Source organism: Phasianus colchicus, chromosome 30 (genome assembly GCF_987193195.1).
Source record: "Phasianus colchicus chromosome 30, bPhaCol1.hap1.1, whole genome shotgun sequence".
Taxonomy (NCBI): Eukaryota; Metazoa; Chordata; class Aves; order Galliformes; family Phasianidae; genus Phasianus; species Phasianus colchicus.
In genome coordinates this window covers 2,682,234-2,709,899 of record NC_143465.1, presented here as the reverse complement: position 1 = coordinate 2,709,899, position 27,666 = coordinate 2,682,234, and the positions used below count along the sequence as shown (strand labels likewise).

At 67.4% G+C, this 27,666-nt stretch overlaps 1 protein-coding gene across 8 annotated transcripts; it reads left to right on the top strand.

Annotated features, from left to right (window-relative positions):
* The first annotated feature begins 10 nt into the window (after positions 1-10).
* Positions 11-26,226, top strand: ADAM15 (ADAM metallopeptidase domain 15). Of its 8 annotated transcripts, XM_090127219.1 has the most exons (25): positions 11-226; positions 1,423-1,514; positions 2,153-2,229; positions 3,129-3,207; positions 4,251-4,327; positions 4,409-4,613; positions 6,383-6,445; positions 8,623-8,691; positions 8,784-8,953; positions 9,045-9,129; positions 9,864-10,006; positions 10,091-10,268; positions 11,975-12,067; positions 14,157-14,349; positions 14,453-14,561; positions 17,730-17,868; positions 17,980-18,057; positions 20,261-20,375; positions 20,470-20,611; positions 22,503-22,556; positions 22,834-22,921; positions 24,366-24,431; positions 24,816-24,887; positions 25,100-25,215; positions 26,134-26,221. In XM_090127219.1, exons 1-25 carry the CDS (start codon positions 160-162, stop codon positions 26,174-26,176), a joined length of 2,613 nt encoding a protein of 870 aa, XP_089983345.1. In that variant the 5' UTR covers positions 11-159; the 3' UTR covers positions 26,177-26,221. The 8 variants fall into 8 exon arrangements, with proteins under 8 accessions (XP_089983345.1, XP_089983350.1, XP_089983346.1 ...); XM_090127224.1 differs by lacking the exon at positions 24,366-24,431 and having other exon boundaries at positions 24,833-24,887; positions 26,134-26,226; XM_090127220.1 differs by lacking the exon at positions 24,366-24,431.
* Positions 26,227-27,666: the final 1,440 nt, after the last annotated feature.

The following is a 27,666-nucleotide window of genomic DNA, read 5'->3' as shown; positions in this document are numbered from 1 at the left end:
GCGGAGCAGGAAGTTCCTCCTCCCGGGCCGGGTCGGGTCGGACCGCTACCGGCGGAGGAGGCGGCGGTGCAATGCGCACCGAGAGCGGCGGTTGGGGCGGTCGCAGTTCGGGAGCCGCCGGTCCGGGGCTCCGGAAAGGATCCTGGAGCCGGGAGGGCGATGGCCGCGCTCCTCGTCGTCGGGCTGCTCCTCGCCGCCGCTCCCGGGGCTCCAGGGGACGGCGTAGGTGAGCGAGGGGCGGCGGAGGGGGGGTCCGTCGGGGGGCAGTGGGGGTCATTCCGGGGGGCGGCAGCGGGTCCGTCGGGGGGCGGCGGGGGGGATCCGTCGGGTCGCAGTGGGGGTCTTTGGGGAGGCGGCAGTGGGTCCGTCGGGGGGCGCAGTGGGGGTCCTTGGGGAGGCGGCAGCGGGTCCGTCGGGGGGCGGCGGGGGGGATCCGTCGGGGCGCAATGGGGGTCTTTGGGAGGGCGGCAGCGGGTCCGTCGGGGGGCGCAGTGGGGGTCCGTCGGGGCGCTCAGTGGGGGTCCTTGGGGAGGCGGCAGCGGGTCCGTCGGGGGGCAGCGGGGGTCTGTCGGGGGGCAGCGTGCGCTCTGCCCTCCGGTGCTGCTCTGCGTTCCCCACGCTGTCCCGGTTGGGGACGGCCGCGCGTCGCGTCCGGGCCGTGCGTCTCCACCGTTCCGTCCCCGCGGTCCCCGTGCGCACGGTGACAGCGGGGTCTGAACGTCAGTGGGGACGAGGACACGGGTGGGGGGATGTCACAACGCTTTGGGGGGGGGGGAAATTCGCGGTGTCATTTGGGGACGGCGACGCTGTGCGGTGGGGAAGATCCCCGTCCCTGCGCCGTCGGGGCGGTGGGGGTGGATGGCGGCGGCTGGGTGTCCTCCCGTAGCCCCGGGCAGCGCCGGGAGCCCTTCCGTGGGGCGGGGAGAATCGTGGGTGGGAGTGGGGCTGAGGGGCGTTGAGTCAGCGAGGCTGATGGGGAGGGGGGGGTGGTCAGAAGAGGAGGGGGGGGGGGAGGACCGCGGGTCATGCGTCCCATCCGCCGTTGCCACGTGGGGTCAGTGGTGTCCCCACGCGCGTCCCCGCGTCCCCACGCGCGTGGCCGGGTGCGAGCGCTGAGCCCCCCCCACCCCTCCCCATCCTTCCACGTTGTGGGTGGGGGTGGGACTGGGGGGCGTTGAGTCAGCGGGGTCGGGGGGGGGGGGACCGCGGGGTAGCGCGTCCCATCCGAAGCTGCGACGTGAAGTCAGCGGTGTCCCCACGCGCGTCCCCGTGTCCCCACGCGCGTGGCCGGGTGTGAACGCTGAGCCCCCCCCCTCCTCATCCTCCAACGTTGTGGGTAGGGGGCTGTGCCCGGGTCGGGGGGGGGGGGGGGATGGACGTAATTATCCAAGCGGTGACGGAGCGTCTCCGGACCCCGCGTAGGTGACAGCGCGCAGCAGCGGGGACAGAGTTGGGAGGTGACACCGCGGGTGCTGCAGGGCGACCGATTGCTGGACCTGGAGGAAGGCATCCGGGTGAGCCCCAGAGCCGCGGTGACAACCGGGGGGGGGGCTTTGGGGGGGGGCGGGGGGTTACGGGGGGGCTGCACCCATCGCGATGCGAGGAACCCAACGCCTGAGCGCCAAAAGCACCGAGCGCCTCTGGGTACCCGGGGAAATGGGGCGCGGGGGGGCTTCAGGGTGGCAAATCCCCCCCCCCCCAATTCTCTCTCCCGGTGCTTGGAGGCGCCCCCTTCTCCCCCCCCCCCCCCCCACGGGTTCGGCACCCACCCCACAGCGCACCCCTCCCCATAGGGCGGAAGGGCCCATCCCACCCCGTGGCCGTTGGGATCTCGGAGGCGTTTCCGCGCCGCACGGAGCAGGAAGCAAAGCGGGGGGGGGGGTGGGGGGGGTGAGGGGAGGGTGGGTGGGGGGGTGGACGGGATGGGGTGGGGGGGGCCGATCCGTGTGACACCCCCGGCACAATGCGCTGCCCAGGGAGGGACTCTTCCTGCGCAACGGGAGGGCGGGGGCCGGGATCCATTCTGTGCCGCCCCCCCCCGGCACGGGATGGGAACGGGCGGCCCCCCCCCCCCGGGGGTCGTTGCGCTTTTGGGGGGGGGGGGGGCCGGTTCTCAGGGTGGGGGTCCCGTTGTGAGCGCTGTGTCTCGCAGGGGGGGTTCCCTGCGTGGCTGCAGGTGGTGCTGGAGCTGGAGGGGACGCGGCTGGAGGTGGAGCTGGAGCAGAACTGGTTAGAAGGGGGGGGGGGCAATTGGGTTGGGGGGGGGGGGTTTGGGGGGGGGGGGGGGTCCCGCGTGGCCCAACTTCATGGGTGGGTCACAGGGGGTGGGCGCTCGCCATGGTGCAATGAAGGGTGGGGGTCCCACGGGCCCATCTCCATCTGTGGCACAAGCATGGGGGGGTGGGGGGGGCACCTTTGTCTCTGGCACATGCGTGGGGGGGGGTCCCATGTCCGACCATGGGGGGGGGGTGGGGGGCATCTCCACCTGTTGTACATGCATGGGGGGGGGTCCCATGTCCATCTCTGGCACAAGCATGGGGGGGGGAGGGGGGCATCTCCATCCATGGAGGGGGGGGGGAGGCACCTCCATCTCTGGCACGTGTGGGGGGGGGGGCATCTCCAACCATGGGGGGGGGGGGGTCCCATCTCCATTTCTGGTACATGCATGGGGGGGGTCCCATGTCCAATCATGGGGGGGGGACGGGGGGCATCTCCACCTGTTGCATATGCATGGGGGGGGGGTGTCCCATATCCAACAATGGGGGGGGGGGGGTCCCATCTCTGGCACATGCGTGGGGGGGGGTCCCATGTCCAACTATGGGGAGGGGGGGGGTGAGGGGCATCTCCACCTGTTGCACATGCATTGGGGGGGTTGGCATCTCCATCTCTGGCACATGCATGGGGGGGGGGGGGTCCAATATCCCTCAACATTGTGGTTGGGGGGTGCAGGGGGGGGGTCGGGGGGGGGGGTTGGGGGGGGGGGTCCCATGAGCCCCACCTGCACACAGGCTCTCTGGGTTCTGTCTCCATCCACGCAGCAGGGATGTGGGGTCCCTTTAACGACCGGGGGGTGGGGTGGGGGTCTCCGTGCCCCCCCCCCCCCAACCCTCACCCCCCCCCCCCCACAGGGAGTTGGTGCTGGGTGCCGGGGCGCTGCTCTACTACCTCCCCAATGGCACACGGGTGACACAGGAGGCCAGCAGACAGGTAGGACCCTGCTGTCCCCAAACCCTGTGCCCCCCCCCCCAAATGTGGGGACTGTCCCCAAATCCTGAGCCCCCCCCATCATTGTGGACTGCCCCCAAACCCTGTCGTCCCCCCCCAAATGTGGGGACTGTCCCCAAATCCTGAGGCCCCCCCCCAAATGTGGGGACCATCCCCAAACCCTGAGCCCCCCCCACATATAGGGACCGTCCCCAAACCCTGCGCCCCCCCCCCCCCCCACATGTAGGGACCGTCCCCAAATCCTGTGGCCCCCCCAAATGTGGGGACCATCCCCAAACCCTGACTCCCCCCCAATTGTGGGGATCGTCCCCAAACCCTGAGCCCCCCCCCCATTATAGGGACTGTCCCCAAACCCTGTGCTCCCCCCCAAATATGGGGACTGTTCCCAAACCCTGTGCCCCCCCCCCAATTGTGGGGATCGTCCCCAAACCCTGAGCCCCCCCCCAAATGTGGGGACTGTCCCCAAATCCTGAGCGCCCCCCCCCAAACGTGGGGACCATCCCCAAACCCTGAGCCCCCCCCAGATGTGGGGACCATCCCCAAACCCTGAGCCCCCCCGAAACGTTGGGACTGTCCCCAAATCCTGACCCCCCCTCCCAAATTGTGGGACCATCCCCAAACCCTGAGCCCCCCCCAAATGTGGAGACTGTCTCCAAATCCTGAGCCCCCCCCCCAAATGTGGGGACCATCCCCAAACCCTGAGAACCCCCCCACATATAGGGACCATCCCCAAACCCTGCGCCCCCCCCCGAATGTGGGGACCGTCCCCAAACCCAGAGCCCCCCCATCATTGAGGACTGTCCCCAAACCCTGAGCCCCCCCCAAATTTGGGGACCGTCCCCAAACCCTGAGCCCCCAAACCCTGACCCCCCCCTCCCCTACACGTGGGAACTGTCCCCAAACCCAGAGCCCCCACAACATACGGGGGACTGTCCTCAAACCCCAACCCCCCCCACCCCACATAGGGTCTGTCCCCCGTCCCCCCCCCAATTGGGGACCCCTCCCCACACCCCTCCATCCCATAGGAGCACTGCTGCTACCGAGGCCACGTGCGGGGTTTCCCCAATTCCTGGGCCAATCTGTGCACCTGCAACGGCCTCAGGTGAGACCCCCCCCCCACAGACCCCCCCACCCCCCTCCCACCCACCAGGTGACCCCCCCCCCCTCCCTTGTCCCCATGCAGCGGTCACCTCCGGCTGGCGGAGGACAGGAGTTACGGGTTGGAGCCGGACCCTGGTGGCCCCCCCTGGCGGCACGTCGCCCACCGGCTGCGGGAGCTGCGGGTGGCACCGCGGGACTGTGGGCGGGGACCCCCCCAGGGACCCCCCCAGGGACCCCCAGAGGGACCCCGGGATGATGTGGGGACGGAGCCGCCATCGGTGCACAGGGTGAGTGGCACCGAGGTCCCGTTGCTGCCCTGGGGTCCCATTGCCTTGTTGGGGTCCTGTCACCCCGTTGGGGTCCCATTTGCCCCATTGGGGTCCCATTGCCCTATTGGGGTCCTGTCACCCCACTGGATCCCATTGTCCCATTGGGATCCTGTTACCCCGTTGGGGTCCCATTGCCCCATTGGGGTCCTGTCGCCCCACTGGGTCCCATTTGTCCCATTAGGGTCCCATTGTCCCATTAGGGTCCCATTGTCCCGTTGGGGTCCTGTCACCCTGTTGGGGTCCCATTTGCCCCATTAGGGTCCCATTGCCCCACTGGGGTCCCATTGCCCCATTGGGGTCCTGTCACCCCATTGGGGTCCCATTGCCACATTGGGGTCCTGTCACCCTACTGGGGTCCCATTGCCTTGTTGGGGTCCCATTGCCCCATTGGGGTCCCATTGCCCCATTGGGGTCCCATTGTCACGTTGGGGTCCCATTGTCACGTTGGGGTCCCGTTGCCCCGTTGGGGTCCCATTGCCCCATTGGGGTCCCGTTGCCCCATTGGGGTCCCATTGCCCCATTGGGGTCCCATTGCCCCATTGGGGTCCCATTGCCCCATTAGGGTCCCGTTGCCCCATTGGGGTCCCATTGCCCTATTGGGGTCCCATTGTCACGTTGGGGTCCTGTCACCCACTGGGTCCCATTGCCCCACTGGGGTCCTGTCACCCCACTGGGGTCCCATTGCCACACTGAGGTCCTGTCACCCCACTGGGTCCCATTGCCGCCCTGGGGTCCCATTGCCACGTTGGGGTCCCATTGTCCCACTGGGGTCCCATTGTCCCACTGGGGTCCCATTGCCCTGTTGGGGTCCTGTCATCCCGTTGGGGTCCCATTTGCCCCATTGGGGTCCCATTGTCACGTTGGGGTCCTGTCACCCACTGGGGTCCCATTGCCCCACTGGGGTCCTGTCACCCCGTTGAGGTCCTGTCACCCTGTTGGGGTCCCATTTGCCCCATTAGGGTCCCATTGCCCCACTGGGGTTCCATTGCCTCATTGGGGCCCTGTCACCCCACTGGGTCCCGTTGGTCCCATTAGGGTCCCATTGCCCCACTGGGGTCCCATTGCCACATTGGGGTCCCGTCACCCTACTGGGGTCCCATTGCCACATTGGGGTCCCATTGCCCCATTGGGGTCCCATTGCCCCGTTGGGGTCCCATTGCCCCGTTGGGGTCCCATTGTCACGTTGGGGTCCCATTGTCACGTTGGGGTCCTGTCACCCACTGGGGTCCCATTGCCCTACTGGGGTCCCATTGCCCTGTTGGGGTCCTGTCACCCCGTTGGGGTCCCATTTGCCCCATTAGGGTCCCATTGTCCCATTGGGGTCCCATTGCCTCATTGGGGTCCTGTCACCCCACTGGGTCCCGTTTGTCCCATTAGGGTCCCATTGTCCCATTGGGGTCCTGTCACCCCACTGGGTCCCATTGCCCCATTGGGGTCGCATTGTCACACTGGGGTCCTGCCTCTCCAAATCCCATCACCCCATTGGGGTCCCATCACCCCATTGGGGTCCCATCACCCCACTGGGTGCCCGTTGCCCCCCCAGGTCCCATCACCCCACTGGGGTCCCATCCCTACCCTGGGTCCCATCACCACAACGTCTTCTGTCAGCACAGTGGGGTGGCACCCCCGGGTGGGCTCCCATCCCCAGCTGGTCCCCCCCCCTCCCCACTGATCCCCCCACCCTACTGGGTTCCCCCATGACCCCCCACCCCCTTTTTTCCCCCCAGGCCAGGCGTGCCGCAGCCCAGCAGCGCTTTGTGGAGCTGGTGATGGTGGTGGACCACGCTGCGGTGAGCGCAGGACAAACGGACAAAACAGACGGGAGCCTCCCCTCTGACCCCCCCGCAGCCCCACCCTGACCCCCCCCTCCCCATCCCCACACCCCCACCCTGACCCCCTATGGGTAGCATCCCCCCCAGCACCTCCCCAGCATCCCCCAGCCCCCCATTCCCACCCTGACCCTATATGTGTCCCCCCCTCCCTGGCAGACCCATCCCCACACCCACACCCTGACCCCCCCAGCCCCACAGTCCCACCCCACACCCCCACCCTGACCCCCTATTCCCCCCCCCTCCCCAGTACCTCCCCAGTACCCCCCAGCCCCCCATTCCCACCCTGACCCTATATATGTCCCCCCCCCTCCCTGGCAGCCCCCCATCCCCACAACCTCACCCTCACCCTGCCATCCCCACAATCCCACCCAGACCCCCACCCTGACCCCCTATGGGTACCCCCCCCCAGCACCCCCCCAGCCCCCCATTCCCACCCTGGCCCTATATGTGCCCCCCATCCCTGGCAGCCCCCCATCCCCATACCCTCACCCTGACCCCCTATGGGTACCCCCCCCAGTACCCCCCCAGCCCCCCATTCCCACCCTGACCCTATATGTGTCCCCCCCTCCCCTCCCCATCCCCCATCCCTACACCCTCACCCTGACCCCCCCATCCCCACACCCCCACCCCCACCCTGACCCCCTATGTGTCACCCCATCCCCCCCCACCCTCACCCAGACCCCCCCCATCCCCACACCCCCACCCTGACCGCCTATGTCCCCCTCCCCACCACCCCCCAGCCCCCCATTCCCACCCTGGCCCTATATGTGCCCCCCATCCCTGGCAGTCCCCCATCCCCATACCCTCACCCTGACCCCCCACACCCCCACCCAGACCCCCCCTCTGCACTCCACAGCCCCACCCTGACCCCCTATTTCCCCCCCACCCTCCCCAGCACCTCCCCACCACCCCCAGCCCCCCATTCCCACCCTGACCCTATATGTATCCCCCCAATATCCTACTCCCCAGTGCTCCCCCACACCCCCACCCCGACCCCCTATATGTCACCCCATCCCCCCCACCCCCACCCTGACCCCCCCATCCCCACCCTGACCGCCTATGTCCCCCTCCCCACCACCCCCCAGCCCCCCATTCCCACCCTGACCCTATATGTGCCCCCCCTCCCTGGCAGCCCCCCATCCCCATACCCTCACCCTGACCCCCCCCACCCCACACCCCCACCCTGACCCCCTATGGGTACCCCCCCCAGCACCCCCCCAGCCCCCCATTCCCACCCTGACCCTATATGTGTCCCCCCCTCCCCTCCCCATCCCCCATCCCTACACCCTCACCCTGACCCCCCCATCCCCACACCCCCACCCCCACCCTGACCCCCTATGTGTCACCCCATCCCCCCCACCCTCACCCAGACCCCCCCCATCCCCACACCCCCACCCTGACCGCCTATGTCCCCCTCCCCACCACCCCCCAGCCCCCCATTCCCACCCTGGCCCTATATGTGCCCCCCATCCCTGGCAGTCCCCCATCCCCATACCCTCACCCTGACCCCCCACACCCCCACCCAGACCCCCCCTCCCCATCCCCACACCCCCACCCTGACCCCCTATTTCCCCCCCCCTCCCCAGCACCTCCCCAGCGCCCCCCAGCCCCCATTCCCACCCTGACCCTATATGTGTCCCCCCCTCCCTGGCAGCCCCCCATCCCCTCACCCTGACCCCCACAGCCCCCCCCAGACCCCTCCCCCATCCCCACACCCCCACCCTGACCCCCTATGTGTACCCCCCCCACACCCCCCAGCCCCCCATTCCCACCCTGACCCTATATGTGTCCCCCCCTCCCCTCCCCATCCCCCATCCCTACACCCTCACCCTGACCCCCCCATCCCCACACCCCCACCCCCACCCTGACCCCCTATGTGTCACCCCATCCCCCCCACCCCCACCCTGACCCCCTATGTGTCACCCCATCCCCCCCCACCCTCACCCAGACCCCCCCCCATCCCCACACCCCCACCCTGACCGCCTATGTCCCCCTCCCCACCACCCCCCAGCCCCCCATTCCCACCCTGACCCTATATACATCCCCCCTCCCTTAATCCTCCCCCCCCTCCCCCACCTCACGTATCTCCCCCCCCCTCCCCAAAATGCTGACCCCCATCATCCCCCCACCCACAGTTCCAAAATTACCCCGACCTGCACCGCATCCGCAGCCGCACTTTGGAGATCGCCAACCAGGTGGATGCGGTGAGTGCCAACCCCTGGTGGCTGCATTGACACCCCCTCCTCCCCCCACCTTTCCTCGACCCTCCTGACCCCCCCCCCCAAAAAAAAAAAAGTTTTTCCAGCCATTGGGGCTCCGTGTGGCTCTGCTGGCCGTGGAGGTGTGGAGCGAAGGGGATCGAATGGAGGTGGGCAGCAGCGGCCGCGCTGCGTTGGAGCGATTCCTGCAGTGGAGGAAGGAGGAGCTGCTGCCCAGGTTGCAGCACGACAACGCGCAGCTGCTGACGTGAGAAATGGGGGGGGGGGGGGGGGGGTCGTGGGGTTATTGGGGTGGGGGTCGGGGTGGGGGTGACGGCGATGCTGCGCTCTCTCGGCAGCGGGTTGCGCTTTGAGGACGTGGCGGTGGGGATGGCGGCGCAGGCGTCCGTCTGCTCTGCAACGCGATCCGGGGGGGTCAGCATGGTGGGTAGCATCGTCAGAACCCCCCACCCCCCCCACAATGCCCACCCCTGCCCTGACCCCCCCCCTAGGTGTCGTCGTCCCCCCCTCCCCCACTCCACTCCCATGAGCCCACCCAGACCCACACCCTGACCCCCTATGTGTCCCCCTCCCCCCCCATGCCCCCTATGACCCCCACCCTGACCCCCTATGTGTCCTCCCCCCTCCCCTGTGCCCACCCAGACCCCCACCCTGACCCGCTATGTGTCCCCCTCCCCAGCACCCCCCACCTTGACTCCCTATGTGTGTCCCCCACCCGTGCCCACCCAGACCCCATCCTGACCCCCTATGTGTCCCCCCCCTCCCCTGCACCCACCCAGACCCCCACCCTGACCCCCTATGTGTCCCCCTCCTCTCCCCAGCACCCCCCACCTTGACCCCCTATGTGTGTCCCCCCCCCGTGCCCACCCAGACCCCCACCCTGACCCCCCATGTGTCCCCCCCTCCCCTGCGCCCATCCATACCCCCACTTTGACCCCCTATGTGTCCCCCTCCCCAGCACCCCCCCACAGCCCCACCCTGACCCCCTATGTGACCCCCCTATGTGTCCCCCCCTCCCCTGCACCCACCCAGACCCCCACCCTGTCCCCCCTATGTGCCCCTCACCACCCAAACCCTGACCTCCTACGTGTCATCCTCCAACACCCCCCCCCCCAACCCCCCTATATGCCCCCCCCTCACACCCCCCCCCCTTTCAGGACCACTCCGTCAGCATCCTGGTGGTCGCCTCCACCGTTGCCCACCAGCTGGGCCACAACCTGGGCATGCAGCACGACGGCCCCTCCTGCGTCTGCTCCAACCTCTACCCCGACCACGGCTGCATCATGGACCCCCCCACGGGGTAGGTGAGGGTGTGGGGGGGGTTTATTTATGGGTGGGGGTCCCTAAATCTCACCCCCCCCCCCTCCACTTTGCATCCTTTCAGGCTGACGCCCGGTTTGAGCTTCAGCAATTGCAGCCGCCTGGAGCTGGAGCTGAGCCTGCAGCAGGGGTTGGGTTGGTGTCTCTATGATGTCCCCGACCCCAAAAGCCTGCATGGGATCCCAGTTTGTGGGAACGGCTTCGTGGAACCGGGAGAGGGTTGCGACTGCGGGCTGAGTTTGGTGGGTGGGAGATGGGGGGGGGGGGGGCTTTTTAGGGGGGGGGGTGATGCCACCGCTGTGCCTGCAGTGTTGGGTTGGTGTCTGTATGATGTCCTGACCCCAAAAGCCTGCATGGGATCCCAGTGTGGGTCTGGGAGAGGGTTGGGACTGCGGGGTGAGTTTGGTGGGTGGGAGATGGGGGGAAAGGGGGGCTTTTTTTTTGGGGGGGGGGCTTCTGCCATGTGCTCAATGCAGCCGATGTGCCTGCGGTGTTGGGTTGGGTTGGTGTCTGTATGATGTCCCGACCCCAAAAGCCTGTATGGGATCCCAGTGTGGATCCAGAGAGGGTTGGGACTGCAGGCTGAGTTTGGTGGGTGGGAGATGGGGGGGGAAAAAGGGGGCTTTTTTTGGGGGGGGGGTCCACTGTGTGCTCAATGCAGCCGCTGTGCCTGCAGCAGGGGTTGGGTTGTGTGATGTCCCAACCCCAAAAGCCTGCATGGGATCCCAGTGTGGGTCTGGGAGAGGGTTGGGACTGCGGGGTGAGTTTGGTGGGTGGGAGATGGGGGGGAAAAAAGCTTTTTTTGGGGTGGGGGGGTTTTGGGGAGGGGGGGGTTCTGCCATGTGCTCAATGCAGCCGCTGTGCCTGCGTGGTTGGGTTGGTGTCTGTATGATGTCCTGACCCCAAAAGCCTGCATGGGATCCCAGTGTGGATCCAGAGGGGGTTGGGACTGCGGGGTGAGTTTGGTGGGTGGGAGATGGGGGGCTTTTTTTGGGGGGGGGGCTTCTGCCATGTGCTCAATGCAGCCGCTGTGCCTGCAGCAGGGGTTGGGTTGTGTGATGTCCCCGATCCCAAAAGCCTGTATGGGATCCCAGTGTGGATCCGGGAGGGGGTTGGGACTGCGGGGTGAGTTTGGTGGGTGGGAGATGGGGGGAAAAAGGGTTTTTTTGGGCGGGGAGGGGGGCGATTTGGGGGTTGTTCCGCCATGTGCTCAATGCAGCCGCTGTGCCTGCGGTGTTGGGTTGGTGTCTGTATGATGTCCCTGACCCCAAAAGCCTGCATGGGATCCCAGTGTGGGTCTGGGAGAGGGTTGGGACTGCGGGGTGAGTTTGGTGGGTGGGAGATGGGGGGGGGGCTTTTTTTTGGGGGGGGGGTTCTGCCATGTGCTCAATGCAGCCGCTGTGCCTGCAGCAGGGGTTGGGTTGTGCGATGTCCCCGACCCCAAAAGCCTGCATGGGATCCCAGTGTGGGTCTGGGAGAGGGTTGGGACTGCGGGGTGAGTTTGGTGGGTGGGAGATGGGGGGGAAAAAAGCTTTTTTTGGGGTGGGGGGGTTTTGGGGAGGGGGGGGTTCTGCCATGTGCTCAATGCAGCCGCTGTGCCTGCGGGGTTGGGTTGGTGTCTGTATGATGTCCTGACCCCAAAAGCCTGCATGGGATCCCAGTGTGGATCCAGAGGGGGTTGGGACTGCGGGGTGAGTTTGGTGGGTGGGAGATGGGGGGCTTTTTTTTGGGGGGGGGGCTTCTGCCATGTGCTCAATGCAGCCGCTGTGCCTGCAGCAGGGGTTGGGTTGTGTGATGTCCCCGATCCCAAAAGCCTGTATGGGATCCCAGTGTGGATCCGGGAGGGGGTTGGGACTGCGGGGTGAGTTTGGTGGGTGGGAGATGGGGGGGGGCTTTTTTTTGGGGGGGGGGTTCTGCCATGTGCTCAATGCAGCCGCTGTGCCTGCAGGAGTGCAACGATCCGTGCTGCAACAGCAGCTCCTGTCAGCTGCTGCCCGGAGCTCAGTGCGCCACGGGGGATGGCTGCTGTCGTCAGTGCCAGGTGTGCAAGGATGGGTGTGCAAAGGGGGGTGTAAAAAGAGAGGGGGGGGTGTGTGCAAAAGGGGGGTGGTGCGAAGGGGGAATGCAGAGGGAGGGGGGGTAAAAAGAGGGGGTGAAAAAAGAGGGGGTGAAAAAAGAGGGGGTGTGTGCGTAGGGGTGGGTGTGCAAAGGGGGGTGTGTGCAAAGGAGTGGGTGTGCAAAGGGGGGGGTGTGCAGGGATGGTTGCATGGGGATGGGTGGGCAAACGGGGGGGTGCAAAGGGGGGGGTGTAAAAAGGGTGTGTGCAAAAGGGTGGGGGTGCAAAGGGGGAATGCAAAGGGGGGGGTGTAAAAAGAGGGGGTGTAAAAAAGAGGGGGGGTGTGCAAAGTGGGGTGTGTGCAAAGGGCTGGGTGAGCAGGGATGGTTGCATGGGGATGGGTGTGCAAAAGGGGGGGTGCAAAGGGGGTGTTTGAAAAGGGGTGGGTGTGCAAAGGGGGTGTGTGTGCAAAGGGCTGGGTGAGCAGGGATGGGTGTGCTGGATGTGTGCATGGGCTCAGGTGTGCAAGGATGGGCACAGGGATGGGTGTACAGGGTCAGGTGTGCAAGGATGGGTGTGCAGGGATGAGTGTGCAGGGCTGAGTGTGCAAGGATGGGTGCACAGAGATGGGTGTGCTGGATGTGTGCATGGGGTCAGGTGTGCAAGGATGGGTGCGCAGGGATGGGTGTGCTGGGTGTGCAAGGATGGGCTTGGGTGTGCAGGGATGGGTGTGCAGGGCTTGGTGTACAGGGATAGGTGTGTAAGGATGGGCGCACATGGATGGTTGTGCAGGGATGGGTGTGCAAGGGTGTGTGCATGGGGCCAGGTGTGCAAGGATGGGCGCACAGGGATGGGTGTGCAGGGATGTTTGCAGGGCCAAGTTTGCAAAGATGGGCGGACGGGGATGGGTGTGCAGGGCCAGGTGTGCAAAGATGAGTGCAAAGGAATGGTGTGCAGGGTCGGGTGTGCCAGGATGGGTGGACAGGGATGGGTGTGCAGGGCCGGGTGTGCAAGGATGGGTGGACAGGGATGGGTGTGCAGGGCCGGGTGTGCAAAGATGAGCAGACAGGGATTGGTTTGCAGGGCCGGGTGTGCAAGGATGGGTGCACAGGGATGGGTGTGCTGGATGTGTGCATGGGCACAGGTGTGCAGGGATTGGTGTACAGGGATAGGTGTGCAAGGATGGGCGGACAGGGATGGGTGTGCAGGGCCAGGTGTGCAAAGATGGACGCACAGGGATGGGTGTGCAGGGCCAGGTGTGCAAGGATGGACGCATAGGGATGGGTGTGCAGTTATGGGTGTGCAGGGAGGGGTGTGCTGGGTGTGTGCATGGGCTCAGGTGTGCAGGGATGGGTGTGCATAGGGCCAGGTGTGCAAGGATGGGCGCGCAGGGATGGGTGTGCAGGGCCAGGTGTGCAAAGATGAGCGCACAGAGATGGGCGCATGCTGCTGTGTGTGCAAGGATACACACGGAGTACAGCTGCACGGGGTCAGGTGTGCAAAGAGGAGCGCACAGGGATGGGTGTGCAGGGCCAGGTGTGCCAGGATGGGTGGACAGGGATGGGTGTGCAGGGCCGGGTGTGCAAAGATGAGCAGACAGGGATGAGTTTGCAGGGTCAGGTGCGCAAAGATGGGCGCGCAGGGATTGGTTTGCAGGGATAGGTGTGCAAGGATGGGTGCACAGGGATGGGTGTGCTGGATGTGTGCATGGGCACAGGTGTGCAGGGATGGGCGTGCAGGGATTGGTGTACAGGGATAGGTGTGCAAGGATGAGCAGACAGGGATTGGTTTGCAGGGTCAGGTGCGCAAAGATGGGCGCGCAGGGATTGGTTTGCAGGGATAGGTGTGCAAGGATGGACGCACAGGGCCGTGTGTGCAGGGCCGTGTGTGCAAGGACGTGTGTGCACGGGGCCAGGTGTGCAAGAACACACACTCAGCGCCGTTCCCATGCTGCAGGGATGCTCACGCAGCACGGATCCAGCCGCTCCGCAGCCGCCGTCGCGGCGCCGCAGTCCCCATTTCCCCACCTTTTTCCCCCCAACCCCTTTTTATTTCTTTTTTTTTACCCCCCCAGCTGCTGGGCGCAGGGCAGCCGTGCAGGGAACCCACAAACGAATGCGACCTGCCCGAATTCTGCGACGGCAGCTCCCGTTTCTGCCCCCCAAACACCTTCGTGCAGGACGGGCAGCCGTGCGGCGGCGGCGGCAGATGCTCGGGGGGGGTTTGCAGCACCTACGAGGGGCAATGCCGGCAGCTGCTGGGCTCAGGTGTGCCAGCGTGGCTCTGGGATGGGTGTAGGGGGGGGGTTGGCACCGTGGGGTTGGGTTCACGGTGTCGTTTTTGTGTCCCCCCCCCCCCCCGATATCGCAGGTGCCGTCCCCGTCTCCGGCTCCTGCATGGCGGCTCTGAACGCACGGGGGGATGAAGGCGGGCACTGCGGGCGGCTCCGCAACGGCTCCTTCGTGCCGTGCGCTGCAGGGTGAGCAGCTCAGCTCTGTCCTGTCCTGCTGTCCTGCCGTCCCCAAGCCTTGTCCTGCTGTCCTCAGCCCTGCCCCTGTCCCCCTGTCCCTGCTGTGCCCAGCCCTGCCCTGCCATCCCCATCATTTCCCTGCTGTGCCCAGCCCTGCCCTGCCATCCCCATCATTTCCCTGCTGTCCCCAGCCCTGCCCTGCCATCCCCATCCTCTCCCTGCTGTCCCCAACCTTGTCCTGCTGTCCCCTGCCCTCCTGTGACACTTCTGTCCCTGCTGTGCCCAGCCCTGCCCTGCCATCTCCATCCTTTCCCTGCTGTCTCCAACCCTGTCCTGACCCTCTGTCCCCTGTCCTGCTGTCCCCACCCCTGCCCTGCCATCCCCATCCTGTTCCTGCTGTCCCCAACCTTGTCCTGCTGTCCCCTGCCCTACCGTGACACTTCTGTCCCTGCTGTCCCCAGCTCTGTCCTGTCCTGCCATCCGCATCCTCTCCCTGCCATCCCCATCCTCTCCCTGCTGTCCCCAACCTTGTCCTGCTGTCCCCTGCCCTCCTGTGACACTTCTGTCCCTGCTGTGCCCAGCTCTGCCCTGCCATCCCCATCCTGTTCCTGTGGTCCCCAGCTCTGCTCTGACCCTCTGTCCCCTGTCCTGCTGTCCCCAGCTCTGTCCTGTCCTGCCATCCGCATCCTCTCACTGCTGTCCCCAACCTTGTCCTGCTGTCCTCAGCCCTGCCCCTGTCCCCCTGTCCCTGCTGTCCCCAGCCCTGCCCTGCCATCCCCATCATTTCCCTGCTGTGCCCAGCCCTGCCCTGCCATCCCCATCCTCTCCCTGCTGTCCCCAACCTTGTCCTGACCCTCTGTCCCCTGTCCTGCCGTCCCCAAGCCTTGTCCTGCTGTCCCCTGCCCTCCTGTGACACTTCTGTCCCTGCTGTGCCCAGCCCTGCCCTGCCATCCCCATCATTTCCCTGCTGTCCCCAGCCCTGCCCTGCCATCCCCATCCTGTCCCTGCTGTCCCCAACCTTGTCCTGCTGTCCCCAGCCCTACTGTGACACTTCTGTCCCTGCTGTGCCCAGCTCTGCCCTGCCATCCCCATCCTTTCCCTGCTGTCTCCAACCCTATCCTGACCCTCTGTCCCCTGTCCTGCTGTCCCCACCCCTGCCCTGCCATCCCCATCCTGTTCCTGCTGTCCCCAACCTTGTCCTGCTGTCCCCTGCCCTACCGTGACACTTCTGTCCCTGCTGTCCCCAGCTCTGTCCTGTCCTGCCATCCGCATCCTCTCCCTGCCATCCCCATCCTCTCCCTGCTGTCCCCAACCTTGTCCTGCTGTCCCCTGCCCTCCTGTGACACTTCTGTCCCTGCTGTGCCCAGCCCTGCCCTGCCATCCCCATCATTTCCCTGCTGTGCCCAGCCCTGCCCTGCCATCTCCATCCTCTCCCTGCTGTCCCCACCTCTGCCCAGCCATCTCCATCCTGTTCCTGCTGTCCCCAACCATGTCCTGCTGTCCCCAGCCCTACTGTGACACTTCTGTCCCTGCTGTCCCCAGCCCTGCCCTGCCATCCCCATCCTTTCCCTGCTGTCTCCAACCCTGTCCTGACCCTGTCCCCTGTCCTGCTGTCCCCACCCCTGCCCTGCCATCCCCATCCTGTCCCTGCTGTCCCCAACCTTGTGCTGCTGCTCCCAGCCCTACGATGACACTTCTGTCCCTGCTGTCCCCAGCTCTGTCCTGCCATCCCCATCCTGTTCCTGTGGTCCCCAGCTCTGCTCTGACCCTCTGTCCCCTGTCCTGCTGTCCCCAGCTCTGTCCTGTCCTGCCATCCGCATCCTCTCCCTGCTGTCCCCAACCTTGTCCTGCTGTCCCCAGCCCTACTGTGACACTTCTGTCCCTGCTGTCCCCAGCCATGCCCTGACCCTGTCCTGCTGTCCCCAGCCCTGTCCCAAACCCCCTCCTCTGTCCCTGCTGTTCCCATCCCATCCCCATTGCTCTCATCCCTGCCCAGACCCCCTGTCTCCCATCCCCAGTGTCCCCAGCTCTGCCTTGTCCCCATCCCTGCGGTCCCCATCCTTGCTCCCCCCTCCCCTTCTGTCCCCATCCCTGCCCTGACCCTCTGTCCCCCATCCTTTCTGTCCCAACACCCTGTCCCATCCCTGCCATGACACCCAACCCCTCTGCCCCCACCCCTGCCCTGACCTCCATCCCTGTTGCCCCCATCCCTTCCCTGACCCCCCATCCCCTCTGTCCCCATCCATGCCCTGAGACCCCATTCCTGCCCCTGCCCCCATCCCTGTTGCCCCCATCCCTGTTGCCCCCATCCCTGTTGCCCCCATCCCTGTTGCCCCCATCCCTGTTGCCCCCACCCCTTCCCTGACCCCCCATCCCTTCTGTCCCCATCCCCTCTGTCTCCATCCCTGTTGCCCCCATCCCTGCCCTGTCCCCCATCCCTGTTGCCCCCATCCCTCCCCTGACCCCCCGTCCCCATCCCTTCTGTCCCACCCCCCTGTCCCCTCCCCTCTGCTCCCATCCCTCCCCATCCCCTCCCTGACCCCCATCCCCTCTGTCCCCATCCCTGTTGCCCCCATCCCTTCCCTGACCCCCATCCCCTCTGCCCCCATCCCTCCCCATCCCTTCTGCCCCCATCCCTGTTGCCCCCATCCCTGCCCTGACCCCCCGTCCCCATCCCTTCTGTCCCACCCCCCTGTCCCATCCCCTCTGCCCCCATTCCTCCCCATCCCCTCCCTGACCCCCATCCCCTCTGTCCCCATCCCTGTTGCCCCCATCCCTTCCCTGACCCCCATTCCTCCCTGTCCCCATCCCTTCCATCCCCATCCCTGTTGCCCCCACCCCTGTCCTGACCCCCATCCCTTCTGTCCCCATCCCTGTTGCCCCCATCCCTGCCCTGTCCCCCATCCCCTCTGCCCCCATTGCTGCCCTGACCCCCTGTCCCCATCCCTGTTGCCCCCATCCGTGTTGCCCCCACCCCTTCCCTGACCCCCATCCCCTCTGCCCCCATCCCTCCCCATCCCTGTTGCCCCCACCCCTGCCCTGACCCCCCGTCCCCATCCCTTCTGTCCCACCCCCCTGTCCCATCCCCTCTGCCCCCCTCCCTCCCCATCCCCTCCGCCCCATCCCTTTTGCCCCCCCCCTCCTCCCCCCTCCCACCCTGACCCCGTTTCCCCGCAGTGACGCCGCCTGCGGCCGCCTGCAGTGCCGCCGCGGTTCCGTTGGATCCGAGCGGTGCCACGGACCGGTGCCGCCCGGGGGGGGGGACGTGAGCGATGCCAGCATGGTGCTGCCCGGCACGGCCTGCGGGCCTGGCAAGGTGACTTGGGGGCGGGGGGGGGGGATGGCACGCTGTGGGGGGGGGGTCGTTGTTCTGTCGGGGGGGGGGGGGGAAGGGTCGTGATGTCGTACCCCCCCCCCCTCCCTCCAGGTGTGTTTCCAGCACCGGTGCCAGGATGTGTCCGTGCTGAGCGACCTGCAGTGCCACAGCAAATGCCACGGGCGTGGGGTGGGTTGGGGGTGCGGGGGGGGATGGGGGGTGTAAGGGGGGATGGGGGGTGTGGGGTGGGATGTGGGGGGTGTAGGGTGGGATGTGGGGTGGGTTGGGGATGCGGGGGGGGTGTGGGGGTGTAGGGGGGATGGGGGATATGGGGTGGGGTGGGGGATGTGGGGGGGATGTGGGGGGGATGTGGGGATGCAGGGTGGGATGTGGGGTGGGTTGGGGGATGTGGGGGTGTAGGGGGGGATGGGGGATATGGGGTGGGGTGGGGGATGTGGGGGGGATGGGGGGGTGCAGGGGGGATGGGGGGTGTGGGGTGGGATGTGGGGGTGTAGGGTGGGATGTGGGGTGGGTTGGGGGATATGGGGTGGGGTGGGGGATGTGGGGGTGCAGGGGGGATGGGGGGTGCAGGGGGGATGGGGGATGTAGGGTGGGTTGGGGGATGCGGGGATGTAGGGGGGGATGGGGGGTGTAGGGTGGGATGTGGGGTGGGTTGGGGGATGTGGGGGTGTAGGGGGGGATGGGGGATATGGGGTGGGGTGGGGGATGTGGGGGGGATGGGGGGGTGCAGGGGGGATGGGGGGTGTGGGGTGGGATGTGGGGGTGTAGGGTGGGATGTGGGGTGGGTTGGGGGATATGGGGTGGGGTGGGGGATGTGGGGGTGCAGGGGGGATGGGGGATGTAGGGTGGGTTGGGGGATGCGGGGATGTAGGGGGGGATGGGGGGTGTAGGGGGGGATGTGGGGTGGGTTGGGGGATGTGGGGGTGTAGGGGGGGATGGGGGGTGTGGGGTGGGATGTGGGATGTGGGGGTGTAGGGTGGGATGTGGGGTGGGTTGGGGGTGCGGGGATGTAGGGGGGGATGGGGGGTGTGGGGTGGGATGGGGAATGTGGGGGGGTGTGGGGGTGCAGGGGGGATGGGGGATGTGGGGTGGGTTGGGGGATGTGGGGATGTAGGGGGGGATGGGGGATATGGGGTGGGGGATGTGGGGATGTAGGGGGGATGTGGGGGTGCAGGGGGGATGGGGGATGTGGGGTGGGATATGGGGTGGGTTGGGGGATGCGGGGGGGGATGTGGGGGTGTAGGAGGGGGTGGGGGGTGAGGGGTACGTTGGGGGGTGTGGGGGGGATGTGGGGGTGTAAGGGGGATGGGGGATATGGGGTGGGGTGGGGGATGTGGGGGGGATGTGGGGGTGCACGGGGGATGGGGGGATGTGGGGCTGTAGGGTGGGATGGGGGGTGTAGGGTGGGATGTGGGGGTGTAGGGTGGGATATGGAGTGGGTTGGGGGATGTAGGGGAGGGTGTGGGATGCAGGGTGCGATGTGGGGATGTGGGGTGGGATGTGGGGGCTGCAGGAGAGGCTGCGAGGTGGATCTGTAGGGTGGGCTGTGGGTCTGCAGGGTGGGCTGTGGGTCTATAGGGTGGGTTTTGGGGGCTGTAGGGGGGACTGCAGGGTGGGCTGTGGGGGCTGTAGGGGGTCTGCAGGGTGGGCTGTGGGTCTGCAGGGTGGGCTGTGGGGCTGTGGGGGGGCTGCAGGGTGGGCTGTGGGTCTGCAGGGTGGGCTGTGGGGCTGTAGGGGGTCTGCAGGGTGGGCTGTGGGTCTGCAGGGTGGGCTGTGGGGCTGTGGGGTGGGCTGTGGGGCTGTGGGGGGTCTGCAGGGTGGGCTGTGTGGGCTGTGGGTCTGCAGGGTGGGCTGTGGGTCTCTAGGGTGGGCTGTGGGGGCTGCAGGAGAGGCTGTGAGGTGGATCTGTAGGGTGAGATGTGGGTGTGCAGGGTGGGCTGTGGGGGCTGTGGGGGGGATGTGGGGGTGCAGAGGGGGATGTGGGTCTGCAGGGTGGGCTGTGGGGGCTGTAGAGGGTCTGCAGGGTGGGCTGTGGGTCTATAGGGTGGGCTGTGGGTCTCTAGGGTGGGCTGTGGGGGCTGCAGGAGAGGCTGTGAGGTGGATCTGTAGGGTGAGATGTGGGTGTGCAGGGTGGGCTGTGGGGGCTGTGGGGGGGATGTGGGAGTGCAGGGGGGGATGTGGGTCTGCAGGGTGGGCTGTGGGGGCTGTAGTGGGTCTGCAGGGTGGGCTGTGGGTCTGCAGGGTGGGCTGTGGGTCTATAGGGTGGGCTGTGGGTCTGCAGGGTGGGTTTTGGGGGCTGTAGGGGGTCTGCAGGGTGGGCTGCGGGGCTCCCCAACATCCAAGGCTCAGTGTCACCGTGTCCCCCCCCCAGGTGTGCAACAACCACGGGCACTGCCACTGTGAGCGGGGCTGGGCCCCCCCAAGCTGCGCCATCCCCGGGCCGGGGGGCAGCCAGGACAGCGGCCCTGCAGCAGCAGCAGGAGGAGGTGAGAGCAGAGCCTGGCACTGGGATCTGGGGGATGGAGGGGGGGGGGGGGGGCACAAACAATGGGGTTTTGTGCTGAAGGGTGGCTCTTCTAGGGGGCAGCGCCCTCCCCACGGCGCTGCTGCTGAGCGCGGTGCTGCTGGCTGTGGGGCTGGCGGTGGGGCTGGGCTGCGGGCGCCGTGCGGGGCTGCAGCGTAGGCTGTGCCAGCTGGGCAAAGGGAAATCCTGCCAGTACAGGTAATGGGGCTGGGGGGGGGGCTGGGGGGGTCGGGGGGATTCTGTGTGTGTGTGGTCATGCAGGGCCTGACCCCATGCAGGACCCGACCCCAGTCAGGACCTGTTCCCAGTCAGGACCCAACCCCAAGCAGGACCCGACCCTGAGCAGGACCTGTTTCAATCAGGACCCAACCCCAGTCAGGACCTGTTCCTGATCAGGACCTGTTCCCATGCAGGACCTGTCCCAAGCAGGACCCGGCCCCAATCAGGACCCGACCCCATGCAGGACCTGTTCCCAGTCAGGACCCGACCGCAATCAGGACCCGTTCCCGATCAGGACCCGATCCCAAGCAGGACCCGATCCCAAGCAGGACCCGATCCCAAGCAGGACCTGTCCCAGAGCAGGACCCAACCCCATGCAGGACCTGTCCCAAAGCAGGACCCAACACCATGCAGGACCTGTTCCTGATCAGGACCCGACCCCAATCAGGACCCAATCCCAATCAGGACCTGTTCCCAGTCAGGACCCGACCCCAGGCAGGACCTGTTCCCGATCAGGACCAACCCCAAGCAGGACCCGACCCTGAGCAAGACCTGTTTCAATCAGGACCTGTTTCAATCAGGACCTGTTCCCAGTCAGGACCTGTTCCCAATCAGGACCTGTTCCCAATCAGGACCCAAGCCCATGCAGAACCTGTTCCCAAGCAGGACCTGTTCCCAAGCAGGACCTGTTCCCAAGCAGGACCTGTTCCCAAGCAGGACCTGTCCCAAAGCAGGACCCGACCCCATGCAGGACCTGTTGCCAATCAGGACCCGACCCCATGCAGGACCTGTCCCCAATCAGGACCTGTCCCCAATCAGGACCTGTCCCCAATCAGGACCTGTCCCCAACCAAGACCTGTCCCAGAGCAAAGCCTTTCCCCAGCCAGGACCCGTCCTGGAGCAGGCCCTGTGCCCTGTGTGCGGGATGACCTGAGCTGTGTCCCCTTTTGGTGCATGCGCTGCACTGACCTGCAATGGCACCGTCCCCCTGTCCCCCTGTCCCCCTGTCCCCCTGTCCCCCTGTCCTCCCGTCCCCATGTCCCCCTGTCCCCGTATCCCCATCCCTGTCCCTGTATTCCCACATTAATCCCCATCTCCCCACCTCCATCCCATCTCCCCATCCCCATATCCCCCATATCCCCCATATCCCCCATATCCCCCATATCCCCCATATCCCCCATATCCCCCATATCCCCCATATCCCCCTCCCCATTTTCCATATCCCCACCCCCATTTCCCCATCTCCCCATATCCCCCCCCCATCTCCCCATCTCCACCCCCATCTCCCCCTCCCCATATTCCCATCCCCATCTCCCCACCCCCATCTCCCCATCTCCATCCCTGTGTCCCCCTCCCCATCTCCCCATCCCTGTCCCCGTCTCCCCATCTCCATCCCCATCTCCCCCTCCCCATTTCTCCATCTCCCCATCTCCCCATCCTCATATCCCCATATCTCCATCCCCATATCCCCCTCCCCATCCCCCATCCCTGTCCCCATCTCCCCATCTCCCCCTCCCCATCCCCCTCCCCATATCCCCCTCCTCACCCCCATCTCCCCCTCCCCATTTCCCCATATCCCCCTCCTCACCCCCATTTCCCCCTCCCCATTTCCCCATCTCCTCCCCCTCCCCATTTCCCCATCTCCTCCCCATCCCCATAACCCCCTCCCCATTTCCCCATTTCCCCTTAACCCCCTCCCCATCCCCATCTCCCCCCCCCATCCGCATCTCCCCCCCCATCTCCCCCTCCCCATTTCCCCATCTCTCCATCTCCCCCCCCATCCGCATCTCCCCCTCCCCATCCCCACATCCTCCCCCCCCCCCCACCCCCCTCCCCACTGAACCCCCCCCGCCTCCTCTTTTCCCCTCAGCTCTCAGACCCGGGTTCGATTCCTGGGTCCGGAATCCTCGGACTCCCCCAGCCGGTAACGTCAGCTGCCATCCCTGAGCCGCGCTGCTTCTCCAGCCTCTGCGATGCCCCCCCCCCTCCAGCCCCCCCCCCGCGACCCCCCCCCCCCTTCCTCACCCCCCCTTGAAGCTATGGAGCCTATGGGGTGTGTGGGGTATCGCATCCTCCGCTTGCATTGGGGTCGGTTTCTTTGGGGCTTCTGCTCGGTGCCCCCTCCCTCAGATAAGGGGGGGGGGGCTCTGAGCCGGTTATTTGCCCCCCCCCCCCCCCCCTCGACCCCCCCCTCCATGTAGAATCTCACAGCCGGAGCGTCGGGACGGCCGACCTGAAAGACCCCGACCCCCCCAGAGCACCGAGCTGCAGCTCATGGCCAGCAGCAAGGTGAGAAATTGGGGGGGGGGTCTGCAGGGTTATGGGGTCGTCAGCCCCCCCCCCCCCCCCGTATGGCTGCCAAGGGGGGTGGGGGGGTCTGCAGGGTTATGGGGGGGTGGGGTGTGAGGGGGGGTCTGCAGGGTTATGGGGGGGTGGGATGTGAGGGGGGGGTCTGCAGGGTTATGGGGGGGTGGGATGTGAGGGGGGGTCTGCAGGGTTATGGGGGGGTGGGATGTGAGGGGGGGTCCTTAGGGTTATGGAGCCGTGACCCCCCCATGAGAGCACCCATATGGCTGCCAAGGGGGGTGGGATTTTGGGGGGGGGGTCTGCAGGGTTATGGGGCAGTCAGCCCCCCCATGAGAACGCATGTATGGCTGCTAAGGGGGGTGGGATTGGGGGGGGTCTGCAGGTTATGGGGGGGTGGGATGTGAGGGGGGGTCTGCAGGGTTATGGGGGGGGGTAGGATGTGGGGGGGGGTCTGCAGGGTTATGGAGCCATGACCCCCCCATGAGAGCACCCATATGTCTGCCAGGGGGGATAGGATTTTGGGGGGGGGGGGTCTGCAGGGTTATGGGGTGGTGGGATGTGAGGGGGGGTCTGCAGGGTTATGGGGGGGGGGAGGATGTGGGGGGGGGGTCAGAAGGGTTATGGAGCCGTGACCCCCCCCATGAAAGCACCTGTATGGCCGCCAAGGGGGTTGGGATTTTGGGGGGGGGGTCTGCAGGGTTATGGGGCAGTCAGCCCCCCCATGAGAACGCATGTATGGCTGCTAAGGGGGGTGGGATTGGGGGGGGGTCTGCAGGGTAATGGGGGGCTGGGATGTGAGGGGGGGTCCTTAGGGTTATGGAGCCGTGACCCCCCCCATGAGAGCACCCATATGGCTGCCAAGGGGGGGCGGGGGGGGGGGGGCCGGTGATGGTGGTGATGCCGTTGCCATGGCGACGGGCCGGGATGCCACCCTGGGCTGCGGTTGCCGTGGGTACCGGGATTGGTGGCGGCTGTCGCTGCGGAGACGCCGGGGGGGGGGGGGGGGGTGGGAAAAATAAAGGTGGGGGGGGGGGGGGAAAAAGAGAGCAGCAGCTCGGAGCATCCCTGCTGGCTGCAGCCTCCGGGGGCCGCCCCCCCCCCCGGTTCTGCGTTGCTGGGAACGAAGCGTGGGGGGGGGGCGGGGGGGGGAGATTCCCGTGCCCGGCGCCGGCTGGCACTGCGCTGGGGGTCCTGCAGCATCACCCCCCCCCCCTCACCCCACCGCCCCCCCCCCCGCCCTCACCCCGTCTGTGTCAAGCCTTCGAAGGGGGAGGGGGGGTGGGGGGGGGCGCACGGAGCCGCCCGTTGTAAAGGTGGGATGAAAGGGGGGGGCGGGGAGGGGGGGGGCTTCGCTTTGCTGTTTGGGATTTGGGGGGGGGGTCTCCGCACGTTGCATGGCTGCCTCTCTCTGCCACTTTCTCTGCAGCCGGTCGCCCCCCCCTCCCGGCCCGACCCCCCCGCCCGGCCGCTCCCACCCGACCCTCTAACCAAGGTAACAGCACCCCAATATATGGGGTGGGGGGGGGGGACGAAGGGGGGGGGGCTGTGTGAAGAGGATCCCCTTTTTTTTCTTCCCCCCCCCCCCTCTATTAACCCCCCCCCCCAAATTTTCCTCTCTGCGCGCTGCTGCATGTTCTGTGCACGATCCTCACCGCTCCAACTCAGCGCTGCCACAGCCCCCCCCCCCGGGGGGGGGGGGCACTCACTAGCAACCCCCCCCCCACCTCTTCCCCCCCCCCATGAAACAACCGTATCCCATTCATGTACCCCCATAACCCCCCCCATCTGATCCCCCCCCCACCTCTCATAGGAGGTTCAGTCGACCCCCCCCCCCCCCCGCCCCCCCCCCCAGTACCCACCGGCTCTTTCTGCTCAGGCCCCCCCCTCGGACAGGCCGCCCCCCCCCACCCGCCCGCTGCCTGCGGACCCCCCAGCACTCAGCATGCAGGTAACAGCGATGTGGGGCAGAAATTATGACCCCCCCCCCCCCCCCGCCTCCCCCTTCTGACCCCCCCCCCCACCCCCCTCCTCATCCAGAGGTGGGGGGGGGGGGGGGAGTTGGAGGGGGGGGGCGGTGGTTTGGTCCCCCCGAACCTTCCGGGGGGGTCAGTCTATAAGTGAGTACTGACACCCCCCCCCCCCCCGATCCCCTCCTCGCAGTTCTCAGGTCCCACCAAGCCCCCCCCTCCCCGACGGCCGCTGCCCTCCGACCCCCCCGGATCCCGCATTGAGACCCCCCCCCCCGGGCAGCCACACGTCACTGTTGTGCCGTCCAGGTGAGTGGGGGGCGGGGGTGGGCTGTGGGGGGGGTGTAGGGACAAATTGGGGGGGGGGTCGAGGGGGGGGGTCGGGGCTGCAGGGACCAATGGGGAGCGGGGGGGTTTGGGGGGGGGTCGAGGGGGGGAGGGGCTGCAGGGACCAATTGGGGGGCGGGGGGGTTTGGGGGGGGGTCGAGAGGGGGAGGGGCTGCAGGGACCAGTTGGGGGGGTTTGGGGGGGGGTCGAGGGAGGGGAGGGGCTGCAGGGACCAATGGGGGGCGGGGGGGTTTGGGGGGGAGTCGAGGGAGGGAGGGGCTGCAGGGACCAATTTGGGGGGGGGTCGGGTCTACAGGAACCAATTGGGGGGGGGTTGGGGAGGGGGTCGAGGGGGGGAGGGGCTGCAGGGACCAATGGGGGGCAGGGGGGTTTGGGGGAGGGGGTCGAGGGGGGGGAGGGGCTGCAGGGACCAATTGGGGGCGGGGGGGTTTGGGGGGGGGGTCGAGGAGGGGAGGGGCTGCAGGGACCAATTTGGGGGGGGGTCGGGTCTACAGGAACCAATTGGGGGGGGGTTGGGGAGGGGGTCGAGGGGGGGAGGGGCTGCAGGGACAAATTGGGGGGGGGTCGGGGGGGGGGTCGGGGCTTCAGGGACCAATTGTGGGGGGATTGGGGAGGGGGTCGAGGGGGGGGAGGGGTTGCAGGGACCAATTGGGGGCGGGGGTTGGGGAGGGGGTCGAGGGGGGGGAGGGGCTGCAAGGACCAATTTGGGGGGGTCGGGTCTGCAGGGACCAATTGGGGGGGCGTTGGGGTGGGGGTCTCTGGGGGCTGGGGGGGGCAAAGGGGGTTAAAGAGGGGGGGGCCGTGGGACCGTGGGGTTGCCCCTCCTGTGCCCCCCCCCTCACTTCTCGCCTCTCTTTCTCCCCCCTCCCTCCCCCCAAGGCCGGCACCGCCGCCCCCTGCAGATGCACTCCGCGAGGTCTGAGCGGGGCGGGGGGCTCGGGACCCCCCCCCTCAACCCCATGCCCCCCGCCCCCCCCCCCCGCCGCCAATAAAGGGGCTGTGAGCCGCTTCCGTGCCGCCTCCTGGGGACGGGATGGGAAGGGGGGGGTGGGGGGGGGCGTACACGTGCGGAACTACATTTCCCAGCAGCCCTCGCGGCGCCCGCCGGAAGAACCGCCTCCCCAGACAGGAAGTGGCTGCGGTGCGCCCCCCAGCGGGGAGTGCGGTGTAGTGCAAGGGAGGTGGGGGGGGGGCGCGACCCCCGGAGCCTCGTGGGTGCGGATATTGGGGGGGGGGGGTCTTTGGGGGTGGCAGTGAGGAAGCGTGGGGGCACGGTGTGCTGGGGGGGGGGGAACACGTGAGTCTCATAGGGGGGCGTGGGGGGGGGTCCGCTCTGAGCCCCCACGTGGGGCGCTGGGATGGGAGCGGGGGGATGCGGGGCTCTGTGCTATGGAGGGGGGGGGGGGGCGCTCGGTGCTTAACGGGGGCTTGGGAGGAAACGGGAGGGGGACACGGAATGGGGGGGGGTGAGCTGAAATGGGGGGGGGTCGGGTCAGACGTGGGGGGGGGGAATTCTTTGCTCGGGGGGCGGCACTGCGGTCCAGAACTGCGGGTTCCCCATCCTTGGGGGGGGGGGGGGTCGGGGGGTCCCGGGCGGCAAGAGTTGCTGGGGGGGGGCGGGGGGCACCCGGACCCACGTGGGGGGTGGGAGGTGGGGTTCGGGGTGGGGGGGTGGGTGGGGGTCCCACAGGAGCTCCGGGAGCAGCAGCGGAGCAGCGGGTCGGGCAGCAGCGGGTGTCGGTAGCGCTCGGTTCCGGTTGCGTTGGGCCGGCGGTTCGCTGCTGTTCGAGTCGCCGGTACCGGCTATAAGAGGTGCTCCGTGATCGGTACCGGCAGCGGGAAGTGTTCGGTACCGGCTGTGGGAAGCGCTCCGTGCTCGGTACCGGCTACAGGAGGTATTCCGTGATCGGTACCGGCTGCAAGAAGTGCTCGGTGCTCGGTACCGGCTGCGAGAGATGCTCGGTACCGGCTGCAGGAAGCGCTCCGTGCTCGGTACCGGCTGCAGGAAGAGCTCGGTACCGGCTGCAGGAAGCGCTCCGTGCTCGGTACCGGCTGCAGGAAGCGCTCCGTGTTCGGTACCGGCTGCAAGAGACGCTCCGTGCTCGGTACCGGCTGCAGGAAGCGCTCGGTACTGGCTGCAGGAAGCGCTCCGTGCTCGGTACCGGCTGCAGGAAGAGCTCGGTACCGGCTGCAGGAAGCGCTCCGTGCTCGGTACCGGCTGCAGGAAGCGCTCGGTACCGGCTGCAGGAAGCGCTCCGTGCTCGGTACCGGCTGCAGGAAGCGCTCGGTACCGGCTGCAGGAAGCGCTCCGTGCTCGGTACCGACTACGAGAGGTGCCCCGTGCCCGGTACCGTCTGCAGGCGGTGCTCGGCGCTCGGTACCGACCACCTACTCTCGGCTCCCGGTAACCGA